The sequence below is a fragment of the Ceratotherium simum genome, chromosome X (genome assembly GCF_057802395.1).
Source record: "Ceratotherium simum simum isolate JZ-2026a chromosome X, ASM5780239v1, whole genome shotgun sequence".
Taxonomy (NCBI): Eukaryota; Metazoa; Chordata; class Mammalia; order Perissodactyla; family Rhinocerotidae; genus Ceratotherium; species Ceratotherium simum.
The window spans coordinates 26,013,767-26,040,189 of record NC_141940.1 but is presented as its reverse complement, the minus strand read 5'-3'; the positions used below and the strand labels follow the sequence as shown (position 1 = coordinate 26,040,189).

General features: G+C 39.9%; 1 protein-coding gene across 20 annotated transcripts in view; it reads right to left on the bottom strand.

Annotated features, from left to right (window-relative positions):
* The window catches only part of TENM1 (teneurin transmembrane protein 1), a 773,006-nt gene that overhangs the window by 67,399 nt on the left and 679,184 nt on the right, over nt 1-26,423 (bottom strand). For all 20 annotated transcript variants that reach the window (XM_087427630.1, XM_087427629.1, XM_087427639.1 and 17 more), the window contains one exon: nt 5,839-5,993. In XM_087427630.1, the coding sequence (XP_087283756.1) occupies nt 5,839-5,993 (155 nt within the window). The remainder of the gene's footprint in view (nt 1-5,838; nt 5,994-26,423) is intronic.

The following is a 26,423-nucleotide window of genomic DNA, read 5'->3' as shown; positions in this document are numbered from 1 at the left end:
GCTGGCTCCAAAGAGTAAATCAATTCTCACATTTGCTATCATACCAAGAGACTTGGTCTAATTCCCAATTCCATTCTAGTCAGGCACGAGATGGAAGTGAGTTACCAGAGCAGGATGATTCAAAAGCAGCAATGGAAATAAAGAGCCCAATCTCTTCATAATCAACTCATCTCCTGAAGTGAAAGGCCTGGTTGTTTATAGCAGTGCTTACAAAGGGCAGTTATGCTTCAGAGTTTATACCGCGAGTTGAGTTTCACATTTCAGTAAATCAAAAAAAGATATTGATTTTGAACAAATGGCTGATTTTATTGTCAAAGCAAATTTCATTTCTTGAGATGATTAGATTTTATTAAACTATTTCCTAAGTGCCACTAAATGCACATTCTGTGAATAAACAGCATATTCCTCAACCAAATGACATTTTTCACCCACTAAACACGATGATATTTGGTCATCTCCAATTGTCGTTGAAAATGTAAAAGTTGGAAAAATGCACACTGGTGGTCAAAAGTTTGCTCTTGAATCTTGGCTGTATCACTTAATCACTCTATGGTCACAGCACAATATATAATCCTTCTGACTACAAATTTTCTCCTCTGTAGGCGGGGATAATTATACCTACCTTTCAAGGGTGGTTGAGTTGTGGAGAAAAAATGGAACAGTGTGAGATGCTTAGCATAGTTCCTGGCACATAGCAAGCTCTCAATAAGTGGTAGCAGTTATTAGAATTACTATAGGGAGACATCGTGATCTGCTGAAGATTAGGGCAAGCCATTAAGGACTGATTCTTCCCAGGGCTCAGGTTTGCCTCAGAAAAGTGCAGAAGACAAAAGCAAGTAAGAAAGAGAGGACTGTTCCCTGCATCACTTCCCAGCTTCCAAAGGTACTATGGTAGCATGGGTGGGCCTTCCCTTATTGGGGATCTTTTGCTTTTGAAATGCAGGGAAAGTAACAAGGAACTTTAGGACTTGGGTTGTATTTCTGCAGAGAAACCTTCATGGAGTTGGAAGGGACCTTGAGAAAACAGTTGATCCATCTTCCTGACTCCAGAGAGGCCTGTGTTTCAACAGTCATAGATTATTGCTATCCAACATTTGCTTTAAAAGTTTCAAAAGGTGGGGACTCTTTAAGATCTTTTGATAATGTATGATGCTGCCGCGTAGTCTTGGAATCAGTAAGCCCTTCATAAGGTCTGATTCAAATCTTCATGCTGCAGCACGGGCCTCTATTTTCTCTCCTGTCTGTTCCTGTCAGCAGAATCTGTGTGTTCTCATTTAGACATTTGTCTCCACCCTTACCCATCAATATATTTTGATTTACTGAAATATGAAACTGAGCACTGTGTAAGCTCAGCTGGATCACTGTAAGTACTACTATAAACAACTGGGGCTTTGCTCTGGGAAGGCGTAATGAAGCTCCCTGCTCAGGTTTCTTCCCTCTAGCTGAAGACAGTCCATGTTCTTAAGTGCAGTCATAGGAAACATAGGTCCCCGTTATGCCACAGTGTTCTAAACAGACTGGGGAAACTCTGGCTATAGAGGCTGAGCATCTGGGAAGCTGTGCCACACACTAGCTTCCCCCTTGTAGGCACTCTGTCCACTCACCCATCTGATTTCATTCGTGTTCTCCAACTTTTGTCCTCCTGTGCCACACCTGGGTGCTCATTTGCACACACCTGGGAGCTGATTTGCTTCAATGCCAAAGCCTCCCCTTCCCAGCAAACATCTCAAAAGAGTGAGCTATTTTCACTTTCTCCATTTCCTCACCTCCCACTCGATCACTGCAATCTGACTCCAATTAATTAGCACTCTACCAAAGGCACTCTTATCAGAGTCACGAATGCTGTCAAACCAAATGGCTTCTTAAAAAAACACCTCATTTTACGTGACCTCTAAGCGGCATTTGATATTAACCATTCCCTTCCTTTTCAAAAGCTTGCTCCCCTTGGCTTTTTTGACCACGCACATTCCTGGTTTTCCTCCTACCTGTCGAGTCTCTTTCTCTCAGGCCCCTTTGTGGGCTCCCATTACTCAGCCTTCCCTTGAATATTGATATCCTTGGATTTTGGTCTTAAGCTTTCTCTCTCTCTCTTTTTTTTTTTTTTGTGAGGAAGATCAGCCCTGACCTAACATCCGTGTTAATCCTCCTTTTTTTTTGCTGAGGAAGACCGGCTCTGAGCTAACATCTATTGCCAATCCTCCTCCTTTTTTTCCCCAAAGCCCCAGTAGATAGTCGTACGTGGTAGTTGCACATCCTTCTAGTTGCTGTATGTGTGACATGGCCTCAGCATGATCAGAGAAGCGGTGCGTCGGTGCGTGCCCGGGATCCAAACCCGGGCCGCCAGTAGCAGAGCACGCGCACTTAACTGCTAAGCCACGGGGCCAGCCCAAGCCTTATCTTTTTTTTATGCTGTGTACCCTCCCTGGAAGATCTCATCTGCTGCCCTATTTGCCATTACCATGTGTAAGCTGATGATCGCAAATCTAATCTCCGTTTCAGGCCTTGAGCTTTAGAACTATATCCAATTGCCTGCCAGATATATTTACCTGAATGCACATTGGCACCTCAAACTCAACATGCCCCAAACTGAACCCATCATCCAACCCTTACCCACACCAGCTTCTCCTCCTCTTATATGCCTTACCTCAGCGAGTGGTACCACCTATATACGTACTTCCTTAATTCAGACATTAAGTCAGCCAACAAGTTCTTTGATTTTAGCTCCAATATTTCACTAATCTGTCTGGCTTTCTTAGTCCATATTGCTGATACTTTAGATTTGGCCATTATCATTGTTGGCCCGTGTAGCCTGCATAAAGCTGAGCAGCCTCATGGGCAGTGTCATCACAGAGTTGTATCCCAAAGAAATATCATCTGAATATCCAAAAAGAAATTGGAAAGGAATGTAATTTGTATGGAAGTCCCTTGAAAAGGTGCTAATCATTTATATATCGATATGTTTTGTCCCTGTCACACCTATATTACTTCAACCATCTCTTAAGTGGTCTCCCTGCCTCTAACACTGTTTCCCTCTACTCAATTCTCTATAGTGCAGTTAGAATGATTTTTTTAAAATGAATTTCCAAGCTTAATACTATTTTAAAAATGCATTTCCTTGCTTAATGCTATTATTGGCTCCCCATTGTCCACTGGATAAAATTGAAACTCTATCATGCTTATAAGTTCCTTCACCATATCATCCCCACTTACCTCTCTAGCTTCATCTCTCACTACTTCTCCACATTATTTGTGCCATAGTGTCCTTTTGGTACTGGTATACATGTTAACTGTGCCTGCTGAGCACTTACTATGCATGTCCAAAGAACATACAGTCTACCTTGAGAGACTAGTTGGATACACAGTTTGGCAACACAGAAGAGATTACATATTAAACGTGGTAATATTAAATTTCAGTAAGGGAACGAGACAACAGTGAGGAATAGAATCATTAGGGAAGGGTCCCATGGAGGACATGAGGTATGAGGAGGGTGGCAAATGGGATTTGGACCAGTGGATATAAATTCCAGACTGAGGAAATGGGGCCACGAGAAGCAGGCCCCTAATAAAGGTGGAGGGTCATAATCTGGACACTGAGTTAGAGATCAGTAAGGACTCATTGTTCTGTGCCAGCCTAAAAGGAAAAATTCTAGTTACTCTTTAGGATGCTTCAATCACAGAACAGGAAATGATGGACAGCAGCAGAGATAGCTGCCAAATAACTTGGACACGAAGCCTGCTTTCTCTCCCAGCCAGTCCTGCTGTTTTTTAACACCCACCCCCTTCCCCAGCCCCCCACTCAACTCTCTATTCCCTCCCCCACAAAAAACTACTGTTTTTCCAAAGCTGAAGTTATATAAGGAAAAGGGAACGACAGTGTCAGGAAAATTGAGGCTTGGAACAAAATGCCATAGGGAAAATGTGATTCTGTTTCTGAGTTACCAGGGCTCCTTTTCAATGGACTGCACTCTACATCCCAACCTGAAAGGGACGAGGTAGCTTTTATAGTGGCAATTATGGCTTGCAAAGTGTCATGTGAAAAAGAATCTTTCTCGTGGTGATGTGGATCATATGTTTGCTCTATTTAGACAAAGAATTCTCTTTTCAGCATAACTTTTCCACACAGAAACAGATAAGTTCTTTAGAGTTGACTGATTGCAACACTAAGTGCCCTATTTTAAGTTAAAAATATCCCACAAGTGAATCATATACGTGCATCTTCTCTTTTCGTTCCCCTCCTCCATATAAACACATTCACACCCTTCCTTACTGCCATAAATAATGCTCCTTTTCCTTGCCTTCTGCAGGATTCTGCATCACGGAAAGTTAGGCTGTTCTAGGACTTGATAGCCTGATCTACCCAAATCTCTCTTAAGAATGTTTCATTCACTTTGTCAGTTTTCCAGGTCTTCCAATTCCCATTTGATTTTTGTAGTTGACTATTTTCTGAGTTTCTGAGGTGAGGCAGGGGCACATAGAGAAGAAGTAACCCCCCAAAAGGCACATTTCTAGAGTTTTATAGAGATGTGTATGCATGGAGGATGGAGATGGGAGGGGACATTAGAGCTAGAGTAAAGCAAGGTTTCTGGGTGATATGTTGATTTCACTTTCTTTGTTATCCTAGGTTTCAGGTGATATGAAGAATGAAGCAACAGGAATATCCTAACTGTGAAGAATATCACTCATTGCCTACCCAACAGCAATCCTTCATTCCTTGCTAACAGAATCCTGATTTTGGTTCAAGAATTAGGTAGCAATGTGCTCAGGGAAGGTGACCCAGTTCCAGATTGTCTGAGTCCATTTTGGAGATCCCATTTCCTCTTTGCCAGTGACTGGTGAAGGCATGGGTATGTGACTCGATTCTGGCCAATGTGACACAAGAAGGAAATCTGTTGGCATCTTTGCCTACCTCTGGTCATCTCAGTATGTGAGATAATGAAACATTCTTTAAACTACTTTTAGATACATATTTTACTCCTTGCAGTCAAAACCATCCTCTCTGATGCAACTAACCAATTCTAAAACTCTCAACTTCTACTCTAATTGATTTGAAAAGATTATCTAATAATCTACTTCATCGGAGTCACAGATTCATGGAACATTAGATCTTGAAAGTCCCTTTGGGGATTGTCTAGTCTATTTCCCTCATTTTACATACCAAACTCTGTGTCTGCAGACTAAGAAAGGCATCCACTGGGTGCTGGGACTGTGTTGTATGCTCTCTAATCTCTCTATATGTCTAATTCTGATTTTGTAGAATTGTGGTAAAATTAGAATTTTGGACTCAGATGAGAGCTACACTGAATTTTCCCTTTTATTCTCACTGGCAAAAAGCTTTCCTGAATAAACATAAAATAGATCTCAGAGGGAATGTGCCTTTTCCTTAAAACTTTCAAACGCCCTAGATATAGCTTTTACATACACATGAATAGCAAGTCATGCTCATATATTTATCGAGAAAGATTTCTAAAGACTTTAGTACTCAGTACTTTTCTAAATGTGAGTTATTGTATTATTTTAAAATAATAAAATTATATATCTTGGAAAATATTCAATAAATGAGATTGGTCTTGCCCTCTAATTGATTCAGATTTGACAGCCTTTACTCCAATTCTTATGCCAACATTCCACCTAGCATCACTCCCATCCCAGCTTACCATTTTCTCCCAACTCAGTTTTTGTAAGGAAGAAAAAAGTAACTCACATAAAGAGAAACTTCTGCTACCTGGTGATATAAGAGATACACCAGGCTTCCTTTCTACCTAAATTCTGTATGAGAAAATTTTTATCCATTTCCATGATGCCACGTTGTGATAATGCTTGAAAACCAGTGGTGCCTACCTGAGTGATGTCCATTCCTGAGTCACAGCTCAGTGGCTGTGTGGAAGTCAGACCGTTTGAGCCGATTATAGTCGTGATCACAGCATTCTCATCAATTCTCCGAATCATAGTGCCATCCACAAAGTAAATGAATCCATGCCTATCAACTGTGATGCCTGGTGGGAAAGAGAGAATGAGCATTAGTAGTCTAGTGGGCCACATTTGCACCAAGATCAGTATATTGAAAGAAGCCATAGAAATGGAAAGTCATTGTGAAGACATATGGATTCAATTTTGCTCAGCACAGACAGGACAGTAATGGGAGAGGTTTGTTCGGACACACATTCACTTCTTTGTGTATTGAGAAGAAATGACAAAATGTAACACGTGGAGATAAAGCCAGGTCTAATAATTTTGTGTTGTCCAGTTTTACATTTCCAAACCCCTGGTACTTGCTTACCCCCACAAACAGAAAAAAAATCCTCCTTAAGATAAACGGGAAAAGACAGGGGAGGGAGTGTATGTTACATTTCTTTTAGGGTGCAGACGCACGGGCCACTGCTTATTTTCATAGTTGCATTAGAAATAACTGACTTGGAAAGCATTAAAATGATTTTCATCAATTCACTCTCAGTTAACAGAGAGTTTGTAATAATTCTGATAAACTGGACTGAGTTTTTTCTCTGTTATTATCTACTAAGGGGAAGATTGGAGAGTAAAATTATGGTGTCACAAAGTGAATGGTTAAGCTTCTAGAAAAAATAAAAGCCAATAAAATTCTCACAGTAGTAGTTTTTACACACTGTGTTAATTACAGCCTGGTTTCTTGGAAAATATATAATAGCAGTTAGAAGGCTTGGGTACTAATACTCAGTACACCACTTACAACTGATGTGTGACTTTGAGTGATTGTCTCTCCAAATTTCAGCCTCCTCTTTGATAAGATATGCAAAAGAATATCTGACTGTGATATTGTGATTTATAATAAGAAATATATATTTGGTCTTCGTCCTCATTTCTAGCACAGAGCTCAGAAAACTCGTGGAATTTCCTAAGTGGCAAGACAGATAAAGGTGTCTTTTGTTATGTTAGTAAGATGACTTTGGACTGCACCTACGGATGGGGGCTGGTTGCCAGGAGAACCAACCATGTGATTAGAGGGTTGGAACTTTCAGTCCCACCGTCTGATTTCTGGGGATGCCCTGAGAGGGCTAGAGGTTGAATCAATCGCCAATTGCCAATGATGTAATCAATCATGCCTCTGTAATGAAGCCTCTATAAAAACCAAAAGGACAGGGTTCAGAAAGCATCTGGTTGGTGAACATGTGGCAAGTTGGGGAGAGCGGCACATCTGGAGAGGGCATGGAAACTCCTCACCCTTTCCTGATACTTGCCCTATGCGTCTCTTCCATCTGGCTGTTCTTGAGTTATATCCTTTTATAATAGACCGGTAATCCAGTAAGTAAACTATTTCTCTGAGTTCTGTGAGTTGCTCTAGCAAATTAATTGAATTGGAGGAGGGGGTCCTCGGAACCTCCAATCTACAGTCGGTCGGTTAGAAACACAGACGACAACCTGGACTTTCGACTGGCATCTGAAGTGGGGGTGGGGGGGCAGTCTTGTAGGACTGAGCCCTTAACCTGTGGGATCAGATGCTATCCCTGGGTAGACAGGATCAGAATTGAGTTAAATTATAGGACATCCAGCTGGTGTCGGAGAACTGCTTGTTGGTGGTGTGGGGGGAAACTATTCCCTCAGGCTGGAAATTGGTCTCAGAACACCTTTTACTGCCTTACCTAGCTAAGGTGACCAACTGTCTTGGTTTGTCTGGGACTGAGGCAGAGTTCAGTTTTAAAACTGGGGTAGTCCTGGACAAACTGGGATGAGTTGGTTATTCTACACCTAGGTTGTTAGAAGTTCCATATGAAATAATACATTTAAAAAGTGTCAGACACATATAAAGAACATATGGCTCAACTCCTGCTTCACTTGGAGCTTTTGACAGTGCTCTAGAAAACCACATGGCATTACTTTAAAACCGGTCTACAATTTAGTCTTTTCCCATCTCTCCTTTATTCAGACCTTGTGCAACTCAGAATGTATGTTAAAGTTAGGAACATCTGTAATGACAAATATGTCCTATAGTACGCACATGCACGTGCACGCGCACACGCGCACACAAACACCCTCTAATTTTCCTGGCAAGGAGTGAACTTATAAGACAGTTTACAAACCCAACTTAATAAACTGCTTTTAGATGAGCTAATTCGTTGGCAGGAGGTTAATATTAAGATTCAGCTTTGTATGTCCTTTGATTAATCATCATGAAGTGGGAATCCTTAACATCTATAAAAGTTACAAATTCATTTCAACTTCCCCCGAACGCCTCTAAAGTCATCTATGTTTTGCTGAGCTCTCCAAGCAAACCAGCATGTCCAAACAAGGGGAATTCCATGTCAATATGTCCCTTTCTCATTTTTAGAGGCATGAGGACCTTAAGGAGGTTTTTTTTATAAAGACTTTTAAGATTGGGTAGGTCAAAAGATGATGGCGCTTGAACATTTCTTTCATCTCCAAAACATTTGGACTGGGGATGAACCAAGAGGTACCTCTGCTTTTTATTTCTGTTCCTGTTTTGGCAAAATCAGTTTCTTGAATGCCTATAATTTGGTCTGTTTTGCGGTAGGCCTATGATTTGGGATTGCCTTCTATGACCTCTGTATTAAATATCACTGAGTGCGAAATTTAAAATTTGGCTGTCATAAGAGGATGAACTGAAAGATGAAGACTCAAGTCGGGAGAGAGGAAGGCTGAGAGTAGATAGGCTTGAAGTGTATGAAGTCATGAATTATTTACAAACACATACTGAATGTCACTATGCCAAGTTCTGTGAGGGCCGAAGGACAAAGAATCCAGGGACACGGAAACTAAGAGGAATATGCTGAGAGTGTTGCTCTAACTAGGAGATAGTAAACTTAGAGAATCTAATCCCCTGAAAATCGGAGCAGATTCACAAAAGGTATAGAGAAATAAATGTATTCCTACAGAAACTGGGATATTTGGGCATGTCCTTAGATCTTTATGCAGACACCAGGGAGGACAGGTCTGTTCCTTGACTACTACAGTCCTCATCCCTATAAGAGGGCGAAGTTTGTACTGACCCGGGGAGGATAATCCTGGACTAAACATGGTTTTCCCACTTTTAATTTTTGTGAAATTCTAAACACTGTGAACTGCTCTCTGCCTCTGTTCATGTCAGCTGATTTCCGGAGTTGAGGCTTATTAAATACTCACTATTGGCCTTCAGGGCTTATTTGGCTGATGGTTGCAGGATATTCCCCTTTTATTTATTTGTATAGCAATTTCTCTTATCGTGGTCCAAATTCCAAAATACTCCTTTTTCCTTGAGACTTTTAAATTAAATTTGATTGGGTTATGCCTATGTTTGGAGTTGAGAAAGAAATAGTAGAAAGGGCTTTGAGGGACTGTGTGCTTTGTTAATGCAGCTAGCCATATTTTATATGTACATATTTTTGTTTCCTCTCATTTTCCTTCCCCAACTGACCAACCAACCAACCAACCAACACACACACACACACACACACACACACACACACACAAACACATTTCCCAAACAACCACTTTTACAAACTCTTCACTGGTGGGGTTTAAGGGGTATTTAATTTTCACTGAGGTTAAAAACCAAATTGGAAATTCCAGGCAGGAAAAGGAGAATTATTTTTGCCATTACTTGGAGGGGAGGGGGTTGCCCGTTCCATAGGGAATATTGTTACAGCACAGGGATGTTGAAGATGCAGTATGATCTATACCTGTTTGTTAGACTGAGTGGGAGGAGGTGGCACATGCCCAGTATATTTTAAGCTTTATTCTTCGGAGATGGGGATGCAAGTGATTTCAGATCACATAAAGCTATCTGGGGCTAGCAAGATCTGCAAATTCAATCGACTTTCATATTTTGATATTGTTGTATCCAGATTTCCAAAATTTGGTACCCCATGTTGTGGGCATATTTTGTTCCAATGGCCAAGTCCATTGATATGCTTACTGACAGTGTTTTCATTAGCACTTAAAACACGATTAAAGGCATATTCTTTGGATAAGAAAGGAATTAAACTGCATTGAGAAAACCACTTCCAGTGTTTAAAATTTTAACCAGCATTCATATTTAGAGCAAGCAAAAAATATATAGATCTCTGATATTACCACAAGGTTAGGCAGTGATGCAAGGTGGGTGGGGGTGGAGGGGGGAAGAACAACACACCACAGCTTGAGTCCCCACACCTCCTCACCTCCGCTCAGACGCCCAGACAGCATGTTTAGCTTGGAGCACATTTTTACATTTGTGAGAAAATAAATAAATCCTTGTCAATTAGTACATATAATGAAAGCACTGACAGACCATAACCTGGAAGTGTGAATGGTGCTGTCTCCATTCATCAGCATTAAGCCCTAACAAGCTCTTTCTATGGAGGGACCTGCTCATAAATAAAGTGCATCTTGTAAAAAAATTATTCACAATGTCTTATACAAAGTAGGGGACATTATATAATATCTGAACTGCAGGCTCTTTTCTCTGAATAGTATTTATTCATTGGAGGATAATAAGACAAGGGAAGAAGTCAAATAATTTCACCTGTAATTTGCAGCTGTTTCATACAGAGCTATGCTTCACAGAGAAAAGAGCCTAAAGCTGGGGCAGCCTGGATAGTTACTAATAAATGTATCACCTGTTGGGCAAGAGGACGCTGCTGATCAATACTGATGTGGGATCACTGCGAGTCCAGATGTGGAGGTTAATAACCTAGGAATAGTAGCTAAAATCTCAAATTAGGCAACAGTGAAGATCAGAGTTTTTGGCTGTGCAGAATGCTAATTTCAAACGCTGGCAGAAGGCATCTCTGTATTTAATTTATAAAAATTACAGCTGTTGAGGCCACCTACATTTTTATTATTTCTACATTAAAAATGAACCTTCTTTCAGAATATAAGCTTTGGAAAGTAGTCATAAAATTTTCTCCATCTACAACCCTAGCCACCTGAAAACTGAAATATTGTTTTTTTTCTCCGCTACAATCTGCTCTTTAATTTTACGATACAGAGATAAATGGTTAAAATAAACTTTCAGAGAATGTCCTAAGTGTAATATGGCATCAGCTCAATCTCCAATACTGAAAGTGCTGAATTGTGTAACTGACATTAGCTGTTTATCATAAAGTGCCCTTTAAACCAAAAAGAGATAAAAATATTTTGCTTTAAGTGCATTTCAATTCTCTGAGAATTGGTATCATATGTTGGTCTACATGGAAATTCTCTACTAGGCAGAAAAGTCCATTCTTCCAGTGATCTGACTGCTGTCCACTTAATTACCCACTGGGGTCAGAAAGGGCCAGGTTACTTCTGCACAAGAAGCCTGTTAAGTTCTCTTGCTAGAGAGCTACTCAATGGAGCTTCTAGAACTTGGAGGAACTTCAAATATCTGTGTGTCACTAGGGTTGGAAGGAGGCAGAGTTTAATGACCAGCTGAGATGATTTCACTGTGTGGTTAACAATGAGAACAAGATTTCTTCAATAAGAGACTCTAATAAACTCACTGTAATATCACATGACTAGTGAATAGTGTGAATTATTTAATCAGATATTCTGTTTAATAAAAAAGTTACAGTATATTCTAAACAGTAAAGGTCAGTATCCAAAGAATTTAAATATGAATTAAAAATGATAAGCATTCAAACTAATATTCTACTGACTGGAATGTCCTTTCTTTCATGGCTCAGAAGGTACTTGAAAGGGCTTCAGAGACATCATAAGGAACAGTAGATTTGTGTGCTAGTTAAGCAAAAATTCTGATTGAGAGAAAGACAGATAAGGCCAGTTCTTAGCATTTGTCTTCTTTTCAGCTCCTTCTGATCCTCTCAAAGATTTAGCCTTCAGGGCAAGGCAGAGAGAATGAAGAGCTCCCCTACCTCCACCAGTAACTCTTTCTAAAAGCTTACGGGGGAAGCTGTTTTTCTCCTTACTTGTTAATTTATTCAAGATTTATTTTGCACCTACTATGTGCTAGGCACTAGGAGTACAGCAGAGTATAAAACAGACATGGCACTGACTTTGAGGAGCTCAGAAACTGGTGGGGGGGATGGACAGATAACCAGGCAATTACAATGCCTTGAGATAAGCACTAATTTGGGGCAAGTCTAGGGTTCCATGGAAGCAGCTTGGAGAGGGGCTGGGGAGATAAAGGTCACAAGTGATTTCTCAGACTAAGTGACATGTAAGCAGAAATCGGAAGGACCATGTTGAATTCTTGATGAGCCTAGTGTGAAATCCAGCTAAGCACCACTGAAAACCCATGAAGGAAGACTAATATCATTAAATAATAATCATTTTCATTTGCTGAGCATATTATGATATTCCAGGCACTGTGCTGGATTTTTACATACATTTTCTCTTTTAATTCTCAGAGTAGGTATTACTTGTGGAGTAGGTATTACTAACGTCATTTTTTAGATGACGAAATAGAGATTCAGAGGTTGAAAGACTAGCTCCAGGTTGCCTACCTAGAAAATGCTAGCTTTAGCTCATGCTAGCCTGAGTTCAATGTCCATTCCCTTAACCACTATCCCACGTAGCCTAAATAGGGCTATCAATCACTTTACCACAGGAGTGGTGTACAGACTGTTCAGAGGGTTCAGAAACTCCATGAAATTATCTGCAAAATGTTTTGTGTATGGGTACTGTCATGGGGAGACGGTCCACTGCTTTTGTTAGATTGTCAAAGCGACTCATGACTGCTCTCAAAAACTTGTTAAGCATTCTTATACTCCTACAGATCTCTTGGACCTCTTCATAATTATTCTTCAAAGATATTCTGCAGCTTCATCCCCACAAAGCTGCTGAGTTTTGTGAAAGCATTCAGAGCTTCCGTGGGATGAGGATTTTGGTAACTTGACTATTATCGTATGATCCACCACACAAAAAGGAGGACCCAGAAACAAGTGTGACAAACCCCTACGTTGTCAGGGGTGACATAAATTTGTAAATTAGGACAAGTGTTAGACTACACAGGTTCTAGGGGAAACTAAGGTTAACTAAAGAGAGCATGTCCCACCTAAATGCATTCAATCTTTTTAAACGGAAAGACACAGTGTGGACCAAATAATTCTATCTTTGAACTGGATTTATTCCCTGAGCTGCCAATTTATGACGCTTGCTGAGGACAATCAGGAGGAATATATCGTCAGTAAAGAGGTTCCTGTGAGCAGAGAAGATCCATGAACTTAGAATAAATCACTGTGGCACTGCCATTAAAAGTTATGTCTCAGTACAGACAGTTCCCATATACCCCCTGCCCCCACACTTGCATAGTCTCCCACTATCAACATCCTGCATCGGAGTGGTACACTTGCTACAACTGATGAACCTACACCGACACATCATTATTACTCAAAGTCCACAGTTTACTTTAGAGTTCACTCTCGGTGTTGTACATTCTGTGGGTTTGGACAAATGTATAATGACATGTATCCACCATTAAAGTATCACACACAGTAGTTTCAGTGTATAAAGAGTCTGCTCAATTTTTCTGTGAACCTAAAACTGCTCTAAAAATAGTCTATTTAAAAAAAGTTATGTCTTGGTATAAGTGCCGTGAAGCCAAAGATAATCAATCAAATCCAGTTGTGATTCTCATCACTGGAAAATGAAATAACCTGGATGACTAATGATACAATACTTGCTAAGAATGCAGTCTCTTTTGTTTCCACCAAGATCAAAATTCAGAATTTGTGACAAGTTCATTCAATTTAGTCAAATCAAACCAGAAAAGTAAGTGTCCAAGCTGAGCTCAACTTTGTTCTTGCTCTGCCACCCTTATCTTCCTCATCCTTCCTTCAGAAAGTCCTGCCTCTTTAGTATGGCAGAGACAATGCTATATATTCAGGTCATCCTGTCTATTTTTCTTTCTGAAAATAGAGCTCGATTGCATTTCCCAGCTTCCTTCGCAGTCAGGTGTGAGCAGAAGTGATGTACGCTCCTTCCAGGCCTGATGACTAACAAAACCTCTGTTGAGCTTCTCTATAGATCACTCCCTTCCCCTTAGGCTGGCTGGATGTAAAGTATCCAGTGGACAACTCCAAAGCCTAAGAGACTGAGGAGCCACTAGATGGAAGGAGCCTGGTTCCCTGAGTAAATGCTTGGAGCAGAGATTCCTTCTACTTCCCAGGCAATCTATATTGGACTGTGACATGAGCAAGAAATAAACTACTATTTTGTTAAGCCATTTAGATCATGCATAATTTTTTTTTATATACAGTCATGTGTCCCTTAATGACAGAGATATATTCTCAGAAATGCGTTGTTAGGCAATTTCGTTGTTGTGCGAACATCTCAGAGTGTACTTACACAAACCTAGATGGTATAGCCTACTATGCACCTAGGCTATATGGTACTAATCTTTTGGGATCACTGTCATATATGTGATCTGTCGTTGACTGAAACATCGTTATGCAGTGCATGACTGTAGTTGTTAGCTTGGCCTATTATATTCACCAACTCAAATCCTATTCATCTTTCAAGCCTTCTGCAAGATGTTTTTCGTCCAGGAAGCCTTCCCTGCAGACTCTAGTTCATGCTGGTCTCTCTATTTTCTAACCTACAGAAGTTTTTTTCTTTTTAATGTGAATTCTCCAATCATGCTCTGTCTAGGCAATAAGTTCCTTGAGGGCAAGAATTGAATTTTATACTTTACTTTTATATCTCAACAAATCCAATAGACCTGGACACAAATGTTCAATAATCCTTGCTAAATTATAAACTTAACTGCCACACATTTATAATGAAGCATATCTAACTTGAATCAAATAAAGCATGCCATGAGCTCAAGAGCTGTATATGAATTTCTCTAAAAATAAGTTTAGAAAGGAGGCAATGGTAATCTCTTTCTCTAAAGATCTTTAAGAGGACTACAGTCCCCTATCAACCAGTGACAATTAGAGTATGCAGAAAAGGGGGATTGACAACTAAGAGCAAACAGAATAAGGACCATGGATTTATTAACTGCAAATGAATTTGATTCATGTAGATAGCTACACTGAATACCTCAGGCTCCCCCCAAATCCACTTCATTCTGTCAACACACCTGTGTGTTAAGATCTTGTGACCTCTCCCAACCTTACCATCTCAGGGGTTCTAAGAAAACAGAAACACTTCAAGATTTTGCCTTAATTTGCTTCACTATGGACCACATAAAGGAAAGCAGAGATCTGGGTTTCAGGTTGACTTCCGTTACAGATTAGCTGTAGGACTTTGGGTAAGGCATTTAGCTATTCAGTATCTTGACTTCCTAACCCATATCCTACCTACTACACAAGGTAAAATGGTGTGAAGCTCTTAAGAGCCAATGAAATGAAAGCACCTTGAAAAGGATGAAGCATTAGAGTGGTGCTAAGTGGTCTCCTAATTGCTCAGTCGTTGCTATAATTCTTTCTGAAAGTGACTATGCTAAGCCTAGAATCATAGACAAAGATTTCCACATAGGCCCTGCTTTAACATTTTAGGCTTTTCTATATTGGACAGACATAGTATAAGATTTAAGTCCACAAAGCATTAAGTAACTCTTGTCAGTAGCAGAGTGCCTTATGTTAGATTCACTCTAGAGACAAGGCAGTGGTTGAAAACAATTTTATCTTAGGGGAAAGACCGTACCATTGAACTATTGTTGTAAAAGCCTTCAAGCTTTTATAAGATGGCTAAAGTTTTCATTCAGAGAATCAAATAAATGAAGCTCCATGCTATGCAATTGACTCAGGGACACCCTGGGCTGGGGGTGGTGGTAGTGTCTCAATGTTTAATAGTGATACCAGACACTAATAATGGTGTGAATCATTATTCCTTGCTTTATAAAGGTAGGGTGTGTATGTGTGTGTAAGAGAGATTGGGGTAAGGAGATGGTTCTAGTTCAAGTTGAAATGCACATCTCTTGTTTTATTTTTGTGCTAGAGTTCTTGCTCAAAAGATGCCAGCAGGCTGAGATTTCAGGGGACTCAGTACAAATGGGCTAAGATAAATGAGGTTTACCAAATGTGAGCTGAATATTTTATACCCCCCCCACCCCCTTAAAAATTCTTCAAACATCAAGCAACTATATCTGGGACACTATTCAGATATGTTTTGAAGAAATGTCTCTGCCATCTTAAGGAAACAAACTGTCTCATAAGAACCTTATGTGAACAACTAGCCTGAGGAGGGAAAGTTCATTTATTGCCCATGGACCAGCAAAAAACTAATTGCAGTTGTTATACTCTAGGGAAAATGAGTTTCTCTCAAGGTATGTGAATGACCAAGAAGTTCTAATAAAAAAGCTAACTAAGTAGAATACCTTGGCCTGAATACTCAATAAAAACAGGATATGAGGAATTAAGCCTGACAGTGCTTACTATTCACAAAAGTGGGCTAACTCAAGAAGAATTAAAATTTCTGTAGGATAATCATTTGCATGTGGTGCCCATTCAAAAACAACACAGAAGGCCCATTAAAATTCTTCCTACATCCATACATCTTGACTAATGAAGCTAACGCTAGAAGAGAAGTTCACAAAGTCAAAAGTGGCAGACAGTCATTTGCAAAGGGTAAGGCAGGGTAACGAACACTGTGTGAATACAATTTTTAAACCTTTTAAACAGAAGTTTAAGAGACATTTAGGAGGACCAATTTGAGCTCAATCAAGAATATATGATTACAACAACAGCAACACACACACAAATACGACAGCTGAGTAAAAAAAGAAAATTAGCCAAAGCAGGTCTGAAGAGACAAACGACTCCTTTGACTTTTTTCTCTTCCACGCTCTGACCTACAAGTTTGACAATCTGCGGGCACTAGGTTATGTTGAAAGGTATTGAAAAAACTGAGACGCCTTGTTCAAAGGGCACTAGTGACTTCCCTAGCCTTGTCTTGATTGAGATTGGGGTTTCCAAGGCCATTTCCCCACCTTTTTTCCTCTAAATTCAATCACCCAGACATGTTCATGGGAGATATGAGAGGAGGAGGAAAAGAGTCTAGGGGTAGAAGCTAGGAGATCTGGTTATGAGACTGACTGTGACTTTAAAAAATTTATATAATCTCCTAGTCCTCTGGTTTTTGCCTTTGTCTAATGGTGAGAATAAAAATTGAGCTGCCCATGTCAGTGGATTACTGTAAAGATCAAATTAAATAACATCTATTCTCTCCATGAACTCCTTCTGAAAGGTTAACACAAGTGGTGTTAATATTTATGTTTTTGACTAACTGTTAGTTTTCTGGCATCAAGCCGTGCTTTGTCTGTTACATGATTACCTGCTTCAGCATGGCTTGACTTAGATGGCAGGATCCCTATGTGTAATTCTGTCAGCATCTCCACCATGCTGATGGTGATGATCAGTCTGTACAGGGTCCTGTGTTACTTCTCCAGTCAAACTGGTCTATGCCCCAGGTCTGAATCATACCTTTCACTTGCCCATCACTACCTACTTGCCTGCACTGCTCCCTGTGCTTGGAATGCCCTTTCTCTCTCCTAGTATCCAAATCCTGCTCATCTTTCAAGACACTGCAAATCTAACCTCAATAGTTACAATACACAAACTGACTCAAAGACGTGCAAATATCTTGACGGAGGTATTTCCTTGTTAATTGTATCAAACAATTTCATCGGTCTTGTCTGATGGTAGAAATCTGAGCCTATTAGAAAAGCTGTGTTGGGCCGGCCCCGTGGCTTGGTGGTTAAGTGCACGCGCTCCGATGCTGGCGGCCTGGGTTCGGATCCCGGGTGCGCACCGAGGCACCACTTCTCCGTCCATCCTGAGGCCGAGTCCCACATACAGCAACTAGAAGGATGTGCAGCTATGACATACAACTATCTACTGGGGCTTTGGGGGGAAAAAATAAATAAATAAAATCTTAAAAAAAAAAAAAAAAAGAAAAGCTGTGTTACACCAATCCAAGTGAGTAGGAATGAGGATCCCAACAGGTATAATATGTCATTAGATTATAAACCTAAAGGCTGGCCTGTAACTAAGAGCACGGGGTGTTTTGACTGGACTCCAGAATGCATGTTACATACCGACTTAGGGCCATTTTAACAAATCCATTTCAGGACCACCCCAACCTTCCCAGGAAGGGCTGAGTCATTCATTTCCCATTCAGTGTTGCCTCTTTGTTCTCCACCGCCCTACTTTGTCTTCTTTGCCTTGTTCTTTGATCTCTTTTTTCTTTTTTGAGTTCACTTAACCTAACCTATCAGGATTAGAGGTCAGAATCCAGTTCCCAGTTTTTCTTTACCCATGTGTCCAGTTCTTTTTCAGATTCCTTTCCTTTCCTCCACATCTTCCCCCTTCTGCTCATTTTTCTCTAAATCCCAATCAGCATTCCATTCTCTGAACCCCTGGAGTGTTTACAGTTTACATCACACAAGCTAATGCTGGATTACAGTCTCCTCTAACGATTCCTCTTATCTTCCCAACCAGATCATATTCCACTCACGGGCAGGGATCATGTCTTTTTACCCACTTATGATTTCCAAATTTCCCAATGCAGACCAGATTGTTTGCTGCTTGAGAAGCTTAACAAAACAGTGGAGCTCAGTGAACATGGTTCTTTTTCTAGATATACTGGAAGCATGATGTGGGTCTGAAGAGTAGCTAAAACCAATGGGAGTCTTATAAATAGTATAGTGGATCATTGACACTAGTGTCTTATTGACACCAGTCAAATATGTTGAAAGTATTAATTAACACGATGGCATCTCTAGATACCTGTTTGATAACCAGAAAGTCTTTGTTGTAACAAGAGATCATTGCAGAATTTGACAATAGCATTTAGCATAGTTCCTGCCATACAGGAGTGCTTTACATATTTATAGAATAAATGACTAAGGTCTATAGTAGAAACAGAACAATTTGAGGAATTAGAAAAAAACAAATTAATAACAGCCAGTGAGTCTAATAAAGGAGGTAAAACAAAAGGAAACTGAGGCATTTTAAAATACTGCCAGATATCATTTTTGTAACTGCAATGCTTCCTTATTTCAACTGTTCAAACATCTTCAGCATTTCCAGGAACTAGGAAGATATCAATTTAGGGCAATCAGAAGGCACCGGTTTTGGTCATTTGTTAATTGACTAATTTTTTTTAACATTAAAATAGATTATTTTAATAAAGGCATGCTGTTAAAACTAGACCAGATATACTTGAGAAATAAAATAGTGCACAGCATTCATAAAAAAATACAACAAAAGAAAGATTTTGAGGGTGCTAAGTGTGGATCTGTGATTTCTCAAAAATTTTAAGCCTAACAGGCTAAAATGAGAAGATTTAAAAGTAGCCCTTCTTAAGATCACTTTCCCCAGCAACGAATGTCCCCAGTTTTACCACTCTGGGAAAGGTGGGAAGGCACCTTTTCAGGGACCCCAAGTCCTAAAACAGGGCTGGGGTAGTATCCTGCTTACAGTTCTGAATTTACTTTGTTCAAGAGAGCACACAGAAAAGATTATAGAAACCAAAGTAGGTCGTCTTGGCAACAGCCACTCTGATGGGTTTTGGCTTGGGGAGGGACAAAGCCAACCTATCAATCTATTACTATGGCTTCAATTTCCTGGGGTTAGAGATGCCTTCCAAAATGAGGAATGATTCCTGCTCTCTAAGGGAAATTATCAGCTTCCTTTCCTGAATAAATACTGGTAAAATGGGGCACCTACCCACCTTCCTTTTCCCAAAAATCTATTACACAGTTTAACAAGCTTTTTGAAAAACCAAAGGGAATAGCTAGTAAATGAAACTGGAAGAAAAATAGAGCAAATAACATTGGGGCTTCCTGGCTAAGCTTTGATATTTGGGGCTTGAAGATAACCTCATATTTGAGTTAGTAAGCCTTTGATTCCGCAGGGAGAAACTTGAACTGGGCCAGGACTCACTCCCAAGGAAACAGTGACTATCTTTGGTCAACGATAAAGCTGACTCATATTGAGGCTCTTTAATCTTGAGGAAGTTCACCGTCAGCCATTTAGGGAAGTACACATGTGGACACATACTAGAGGTGTTGGTGAGCTCTGCAGCTAATGGAAGAGCCTCAAATCCAATCAGATCAGAAAATAATGGATTAATGCTCGACACTGTAGGGGGCCTTAAAGACCCTACTCCAGGGCCAAAGCTGACGTGTGTTCTGATACGTTGGTATCTGTGCTTTGTTGGTGGTGGTGCAGTGGAATCGACTCCGACTCCTACAACCCTGCTCAGTCTTTTTGCGCCATCATCTCATCTTCTGGCCCTAGATCAGACAACGCTGTGCTGCTATTCATAGGGTTTTCATGGCCAATTATTTTTGGAAGTAGGTGACCTGTGCCTTACAGGTTGTTAAATATTTTGAATATCATCTTGGTATGAGTGAAAGCTTTATTTAAAACAAACAAAAAAAATCACTTTTAAAGTGGAATTGACAGGTATAAATTTGCAAGTTGCTTTCTAAACCCTACTTCTGACTTAAAATTTTTATAATTATGAAATATTCCTAATGGTAGACAACTCAGAAAATAATATTACACTCTACCATGCATCTACCACCCAAATTAAATAGATATTAATGTTTGCTTCACATATCTCTTAATAAAAAGAAAATGTTATGGATACAGCCAAAGCCCCACATCCTTATCCCTATTCCGTTTTCCCTTCCCTCCCCAGAGGTAACCGCTATCCTGCAGTTAGTGCGTGTCATTCCCATGCATGCTTTTATACATTTTCTACATAGGTATATATCCACAAATAATATAAGTATTATTTTTGTGCTTCAAAAATTCATGTAGGAGATGGATAGTGGTGATGGTTGCACAACAACGTGAATGTACTTAATGCCCCAGAATTGTACACTTAAAAATAGTTAAAGTGGTAAATTTTATGTTTTATATATTTTACCACAATAAAAAATACACTAATGAGGGGGCCAGCCCAGTGGCGTAGTGGTTAACTGTGCGCGCTCCGCTTCGACGGCCCGGGGTTCGCCGGTTCGGATCCCGGGCGTGCACCAATGCAACGCTTGTCAAGTCATGCTGTGGCGGCGTCCCATGTAAAGTAGAGGAAGATGGGCACGGATGTTAGCCCAGGGCCAGTCTTCCTCAGCAAAAAGAGGAGGATTGGCATCGGATGTTATCTCAGAGCTAATCTTTCTCACGTACACGTACAAAAAATATGCTAATGATATCACACCATATATATTATTTTCTAATTTTCTCTTTTATTCATGCAACCTTGTGTTTTGTGAGTATTGATGTTTTTACATGTAGATCTAGTTAATTCATTTTTACTGTTGTGTACTATTCCATCATTTGACTAAACCCTTTCGATGGATTATGAGGTTGTTTCCATTTTTGTGCTGTAATGAGATCCTAGCATGTCTCCTTATGCACATGTATACTTGTGACTTTCTATACATTTTTATGCAGCCAAGCTCCCACCAGTACTTACCCCTCTTCAAGTATTTTAAATACATGGTTGCAATTTTTTCCCTTTAGTTGGACAGTGTATTTTGCAAGCAAACAGAATTAAATTAGGGCTGTGTATCTACAATCAATGAAGTTTGACAGAAGAGAATTTAAATACAGTTAAACAATTTTGAAAACACAATGTTTATTACTAGCCTTGAAAATAATCCAGTTGATAAGTTATTAGTTTAAAAATTATTTACTTATCCTTATTTTCATCATCATAGTTTATTCAGTAGTTAATCTGTGCCAGGTACTGGCTTAACCCACCTTGTGTCATTTCATCCTCTATAACTAATAAGGAAGGTAGGTCCACTATCTCCATTTTACAGATGAGAAAACAGTGGCTCAGAGATGTTTTTTAGTAATAAATTTGAACTCAGTTTTATCTGCCTGATTCCAAAGTCTTTGTTTTTAACTACTCTAAACACTTCCTAAGTTTTCCAAATTTTACAGGGCCCAAATGGGAAATATACATGGTATGATTTGGGGGTCATTGAAAAGCCTACCCATCTGCCTTAAAAAGACCTTTACCACAGGAAGGCTTTTCTAGGAGGACACAAACTATTAGAGACCTTAAAGAAGTATGTTGATAAATCTGACCCTATAAAGTTAGAGAAATTCTATATGGTTAAAAAGGAGTGAAATGACAAACTTGGAAAACATTTGCAACACATATGAGAGACAAAGGGATGCATTTCTTAATTTACAAAACAGAAAGATCAACAGCTCAGTAGAAAAATTGGCAGAGGATATGAAGGTGAGTTTACTGAAAAAGACACAAATGGTCACAACAGATATGAAAGTACACTCAACTACATTTATAATTAAAGAAATTCAAAATAAAGCTGCAAGCTACAAGATAGCATTTTCCACTCATCAGATGGGCATACATGAAAAGGTTTAATGATACTCAGAGCTGCTGAGGGTACGGCAAAACGGGCACTCTTTCACACTATTGGTGAGAGTGTAAATGTGTTCAATCTTTTGGGAGGACAATTTGGTAATATCTACTACTGCTAAAAATTAACCCTATGCATATTCTCACAAAAGTGCTCCAAAATATGTGAATTAGATTGTTCAGTGCAGCACTTTAGTGATAAAAGATTAAAAAAAATATGTCCAGGGGCTGGCCCTGTGGCTTAGCGGTTAAGTGCACGCGCTCTGCTGCTGGCGGCCCGGGTTCGGATCCCGGGTGCGCACCGAGGCACCGCTTCTCCGGCCATGCTGAGGCCGCGTCCCACATACAGCAACTAGAAGGATGTGCAGCTATGACATACAACTATCTACTGGGGCTTTGGGGGAAAAAAATAAATAAATAAAACTATATAAAAAAAATATGTCCATCAAGAAGCAAATGGCTTAATAAATTATGGTATACATTGTAATACCACACAGCTTCTTAAAAACAAAGAGGTAGATGTGTATACGCTTTTATGGAAAGATCTTCAAGATTTATTATTAAATGAAAGAAGCTGGGTGAAGAGTAATCTATATGGTATGTTTTTTATGTAAGAGAAAAATATATATAAAGATCTCAAAGGAATTGCAAAAAACCGTTAACACCAATTACTTTTAAGGAGAGAGACTGGGGTGTGTGTGTTTGTGGTGAAGAAGCCTGGAATTTTCTTTCTGTACCTTTCTATAGAGTTTGAACTTTCAAACTATAGACATATATTTTATATTTTTATGTTTCAACATCAACTGGGCTTATCTAGATGGTGAGATGATAGGCCATTTTATTTTTCATTTATTTATTTTTTTGTGAGGAAGACCAGCGCTGAGCTAACATCCACGCTAATCCTCCTCTTTTTTTTTTTTTTTTTTTTTTTTTTAATTTTTTGTTTATTGCAGTAACATTGGTTTATAACATTGTAAAAATTTCAGGTGTACATCATTGTACTTCTATTTCTGCATAGATTACATCATGTTCACCACCAAAATACTAATTACAACCCATCACCACACACATGTACCCCATTGTCCCTTTCCCCCTCCTCCCTCCCCCCTTCCCCTCTGGTAACCACCAATCCAATCTCTGTCCCTATGTGTTTGTTTATTGTTGTTATTATCTACTACTTAATGAAGGAAATCATACGGTATTTGACCTTCTCCCTCTGACTTATTTCACTTTGCATCATGCCCTCAATGTCCATCCATGTTGTCACAAATGGCTGGATTTCAAGGGACGAATGGATAAAAAAGCTGTGGTATATATACACAATGGAATACTACTCAGCCATAAGTAATCCTCCTCTTTTTGCTGAGGAAGACAGGCTCTGAGCTAACATCTATTGCCAATCCTCCTCTTTTTTTTCCCCAAAGCCCCAGTAGATAGTTGTATGTCATAGTTGCACATGCTTCTAGTTGCTGTATGTGGGACGCAGCCTCAGCGTGGCCAGAGAATCGGTTAGTCGGTGTGCACCCGGGATCCGAACCCGGGCCGCCAGTAGTGGAGTGCGCCACTTAACCGCTAAGCCACGCGCCCGGTGCCAGATAGGCCATTTTAATTTGCATTCTTTATACTTCTCTGTCTTAAAAAATAATAAATGTAATTAAAATATCTTTTACTATCAGCCTACCAGGATGCCTTCAAGGTCTTCCATTTAGGTTTCTCCCTTGACTTATGGTATTGCCCTTTCAGCAGGTCTCCAGTAACATGCTCAGATGAGAGTAACCCATTGTCAACCATCAGTACTATGACACCCCTTCTGGAGAGCTGTCATCTATGAAAGTAAAGAAACCTGAGTCCTCACAGATTGGCCATTGGACAGAACAGTGTGTGTGTGTGTTAAAATAACAAGTTTCATCTTTTGTTGAATTATAAAAATAATAAATGCTCAGAAAATTATAGAAAATAAATCACTCAACATTCCTTAAGCAGCAATTATCACTGCTAACATTTAGATAAACTTTCTCTCAAATATCTTTTTTACCCTTACAGATGCAGCAGCATATAGTATGGACAGTTTTGTATCCTAAACTTTCCACTGAATATTATTTTGTGAGTATTTTCCTTATACCTGTAGGGGTGTGCCAAGTTTGGGGGCTGTGGGAGTGGTCTGTCCTGGGTGCAGACAATAAGGGGTGCACATTTTTGGTAGAAATATTAAAAACAATAATAAAACTGATAAATAGTAGGTCTGTGTTTACTATCACCATTCACTGGAAATTCTAAACAATGGCAGTGATAAAATATTCCTCCCAATGTCCTACCCCCTTTAGTATACCACTTTAGTATGCCCACCCAGTTCTGATTAGGGGAGAGGGAAGAGGAAAGGCTGGGTTTCTATCTAGGGCTGGAGGAAGGGGCTCTGAGTTAGCAAGGGGAGTCTCTGAGAGAGGGAATGAAGTGCAGACATCTCAAACATCCCCTACTTTACCAGTTTGCTGCTTAGGTTCATCCAGCTTAGATAACTTGAGAGAATCTGCTTGACTTAAAAAAAAAAACAAAAAACCAAAAAAAACCAGCAGCTGTCTTTCTTATGTGCATATAACTTAAGGCATCAGTGCCTTCAAAATGTGGTCTAAATGCCCTGTGTGGTACCATATATAATCCTTGGGCTGAAGTGGCCAAAAAATGCAATCAATTGATCAATTATAAAATAAAAATGGGCCTCCTGGCTCCATTTCCAGCTGTGTTTTAGCCCGTGATGATGTTAAAATCAAGGATTTCCAAAGACATCTGGGTTTGCTGCACGTTGTTTGAATTTTACACTCTACACCTGCTAATTCATCCAGGATTGCTGGAGGATCAATGAAGCTAAAAACATCTTCTGATGACTCCTCTGTCGTGGAGTGAACATTCTGGACTCCCTGGGATGTCAACGCACTGTAGACTTTAGATTCCTTCAAGAATCAGCAAAGCAGCCAGATCACCAGGAAACGACTTCCTCCTTTCTTTGATTTTATAGGCAGCTCCACGCATTTGGTAAACTGGAAATGACTAGGCCATCTTGTATTGACGTGGAACAATATGGGGCCATGATCAAAGGTTTAGCTCTAATACAGTTTCATGTTTTAGAACCTTAAAAACAAACATTTTCCATTGAAAGAAATTTCCTAATTAACTTCTGAAGAATTTGCACATTAAAACGGCTTACCCTGCTGGAGAAGACTGATAAAGCAAACGTACTACCTTCTGCTGAAGAGAAACTGTATTTAGAAGGAACTTGCTATTCTCATAAAACTTTTAATAGGAAGAAGTGAATCAAATTCCTTAATTACCATTTTATGGTTGGTAAAAGGGCAAATTACATGCCATCCATTTCTAAACTTCTAAATGTCTCTGGTGCTTTTAATTAAAGCTGCCATCTAGAAACTACTAAAGCAATTTTACGCAATTAGTTATTTATAGGTTACCATAATACACCACTCAAAATATGATTTAAGTGATTTGCAGTCTGTTAGTGTGTGATCGCTGTCATTTTTGTTTGGTGGGGAGGGGGTTCTTCTTTTTATCAGCTGAGGCGATTCCTAAGTGGACAGATAAGAAAGATGTGACACTGAGGAGCTGTGATAAGGAAGCAGAGTTATATTGGCTGGTGATCTTAAATCAAAAGAGGAATCATAATTCCATACTCTCTGTCTTGATATGTAGGGGTCTAAGTTTCATTCTAGACAATACTGCAGAGGAGAAGTATACCATTGTTATTCTCCCATCTCTCCCCACTTTGCTGCCAATCTGCCGGATACCTAGCACCACACTTCTCCATGCTACTTGGAGTAGCTTCCGCTTTGGCTTGTCCCCCTTAGGTCATCTCATCTATCCAAACACATCCATCCTGTGCTCCACGCCTGCAAGGCCCCCATAAAGTGTTTTTTTTTTTTTTTGTGAGGAAGATCAGCCCTGAGCCAACATCTGATGCCAATCCTCCTCTTTCTTCTGAGGAAGACTGGCCCTGAGCTAACATCCGTGCCCATCTTCCTCTACTTTATATGGGACACCACCACAGCATGGCTTGACAAGCAGTGCGTTGGTGCGCGCCCAAGATCCCAACTGGAGAACCCCGGGCCGCCAGCAGCGGAGCAAGCGCACTTAACTGCTAAGCCACGGGGCCGGCCCCAAGGTCACACATTTAATGA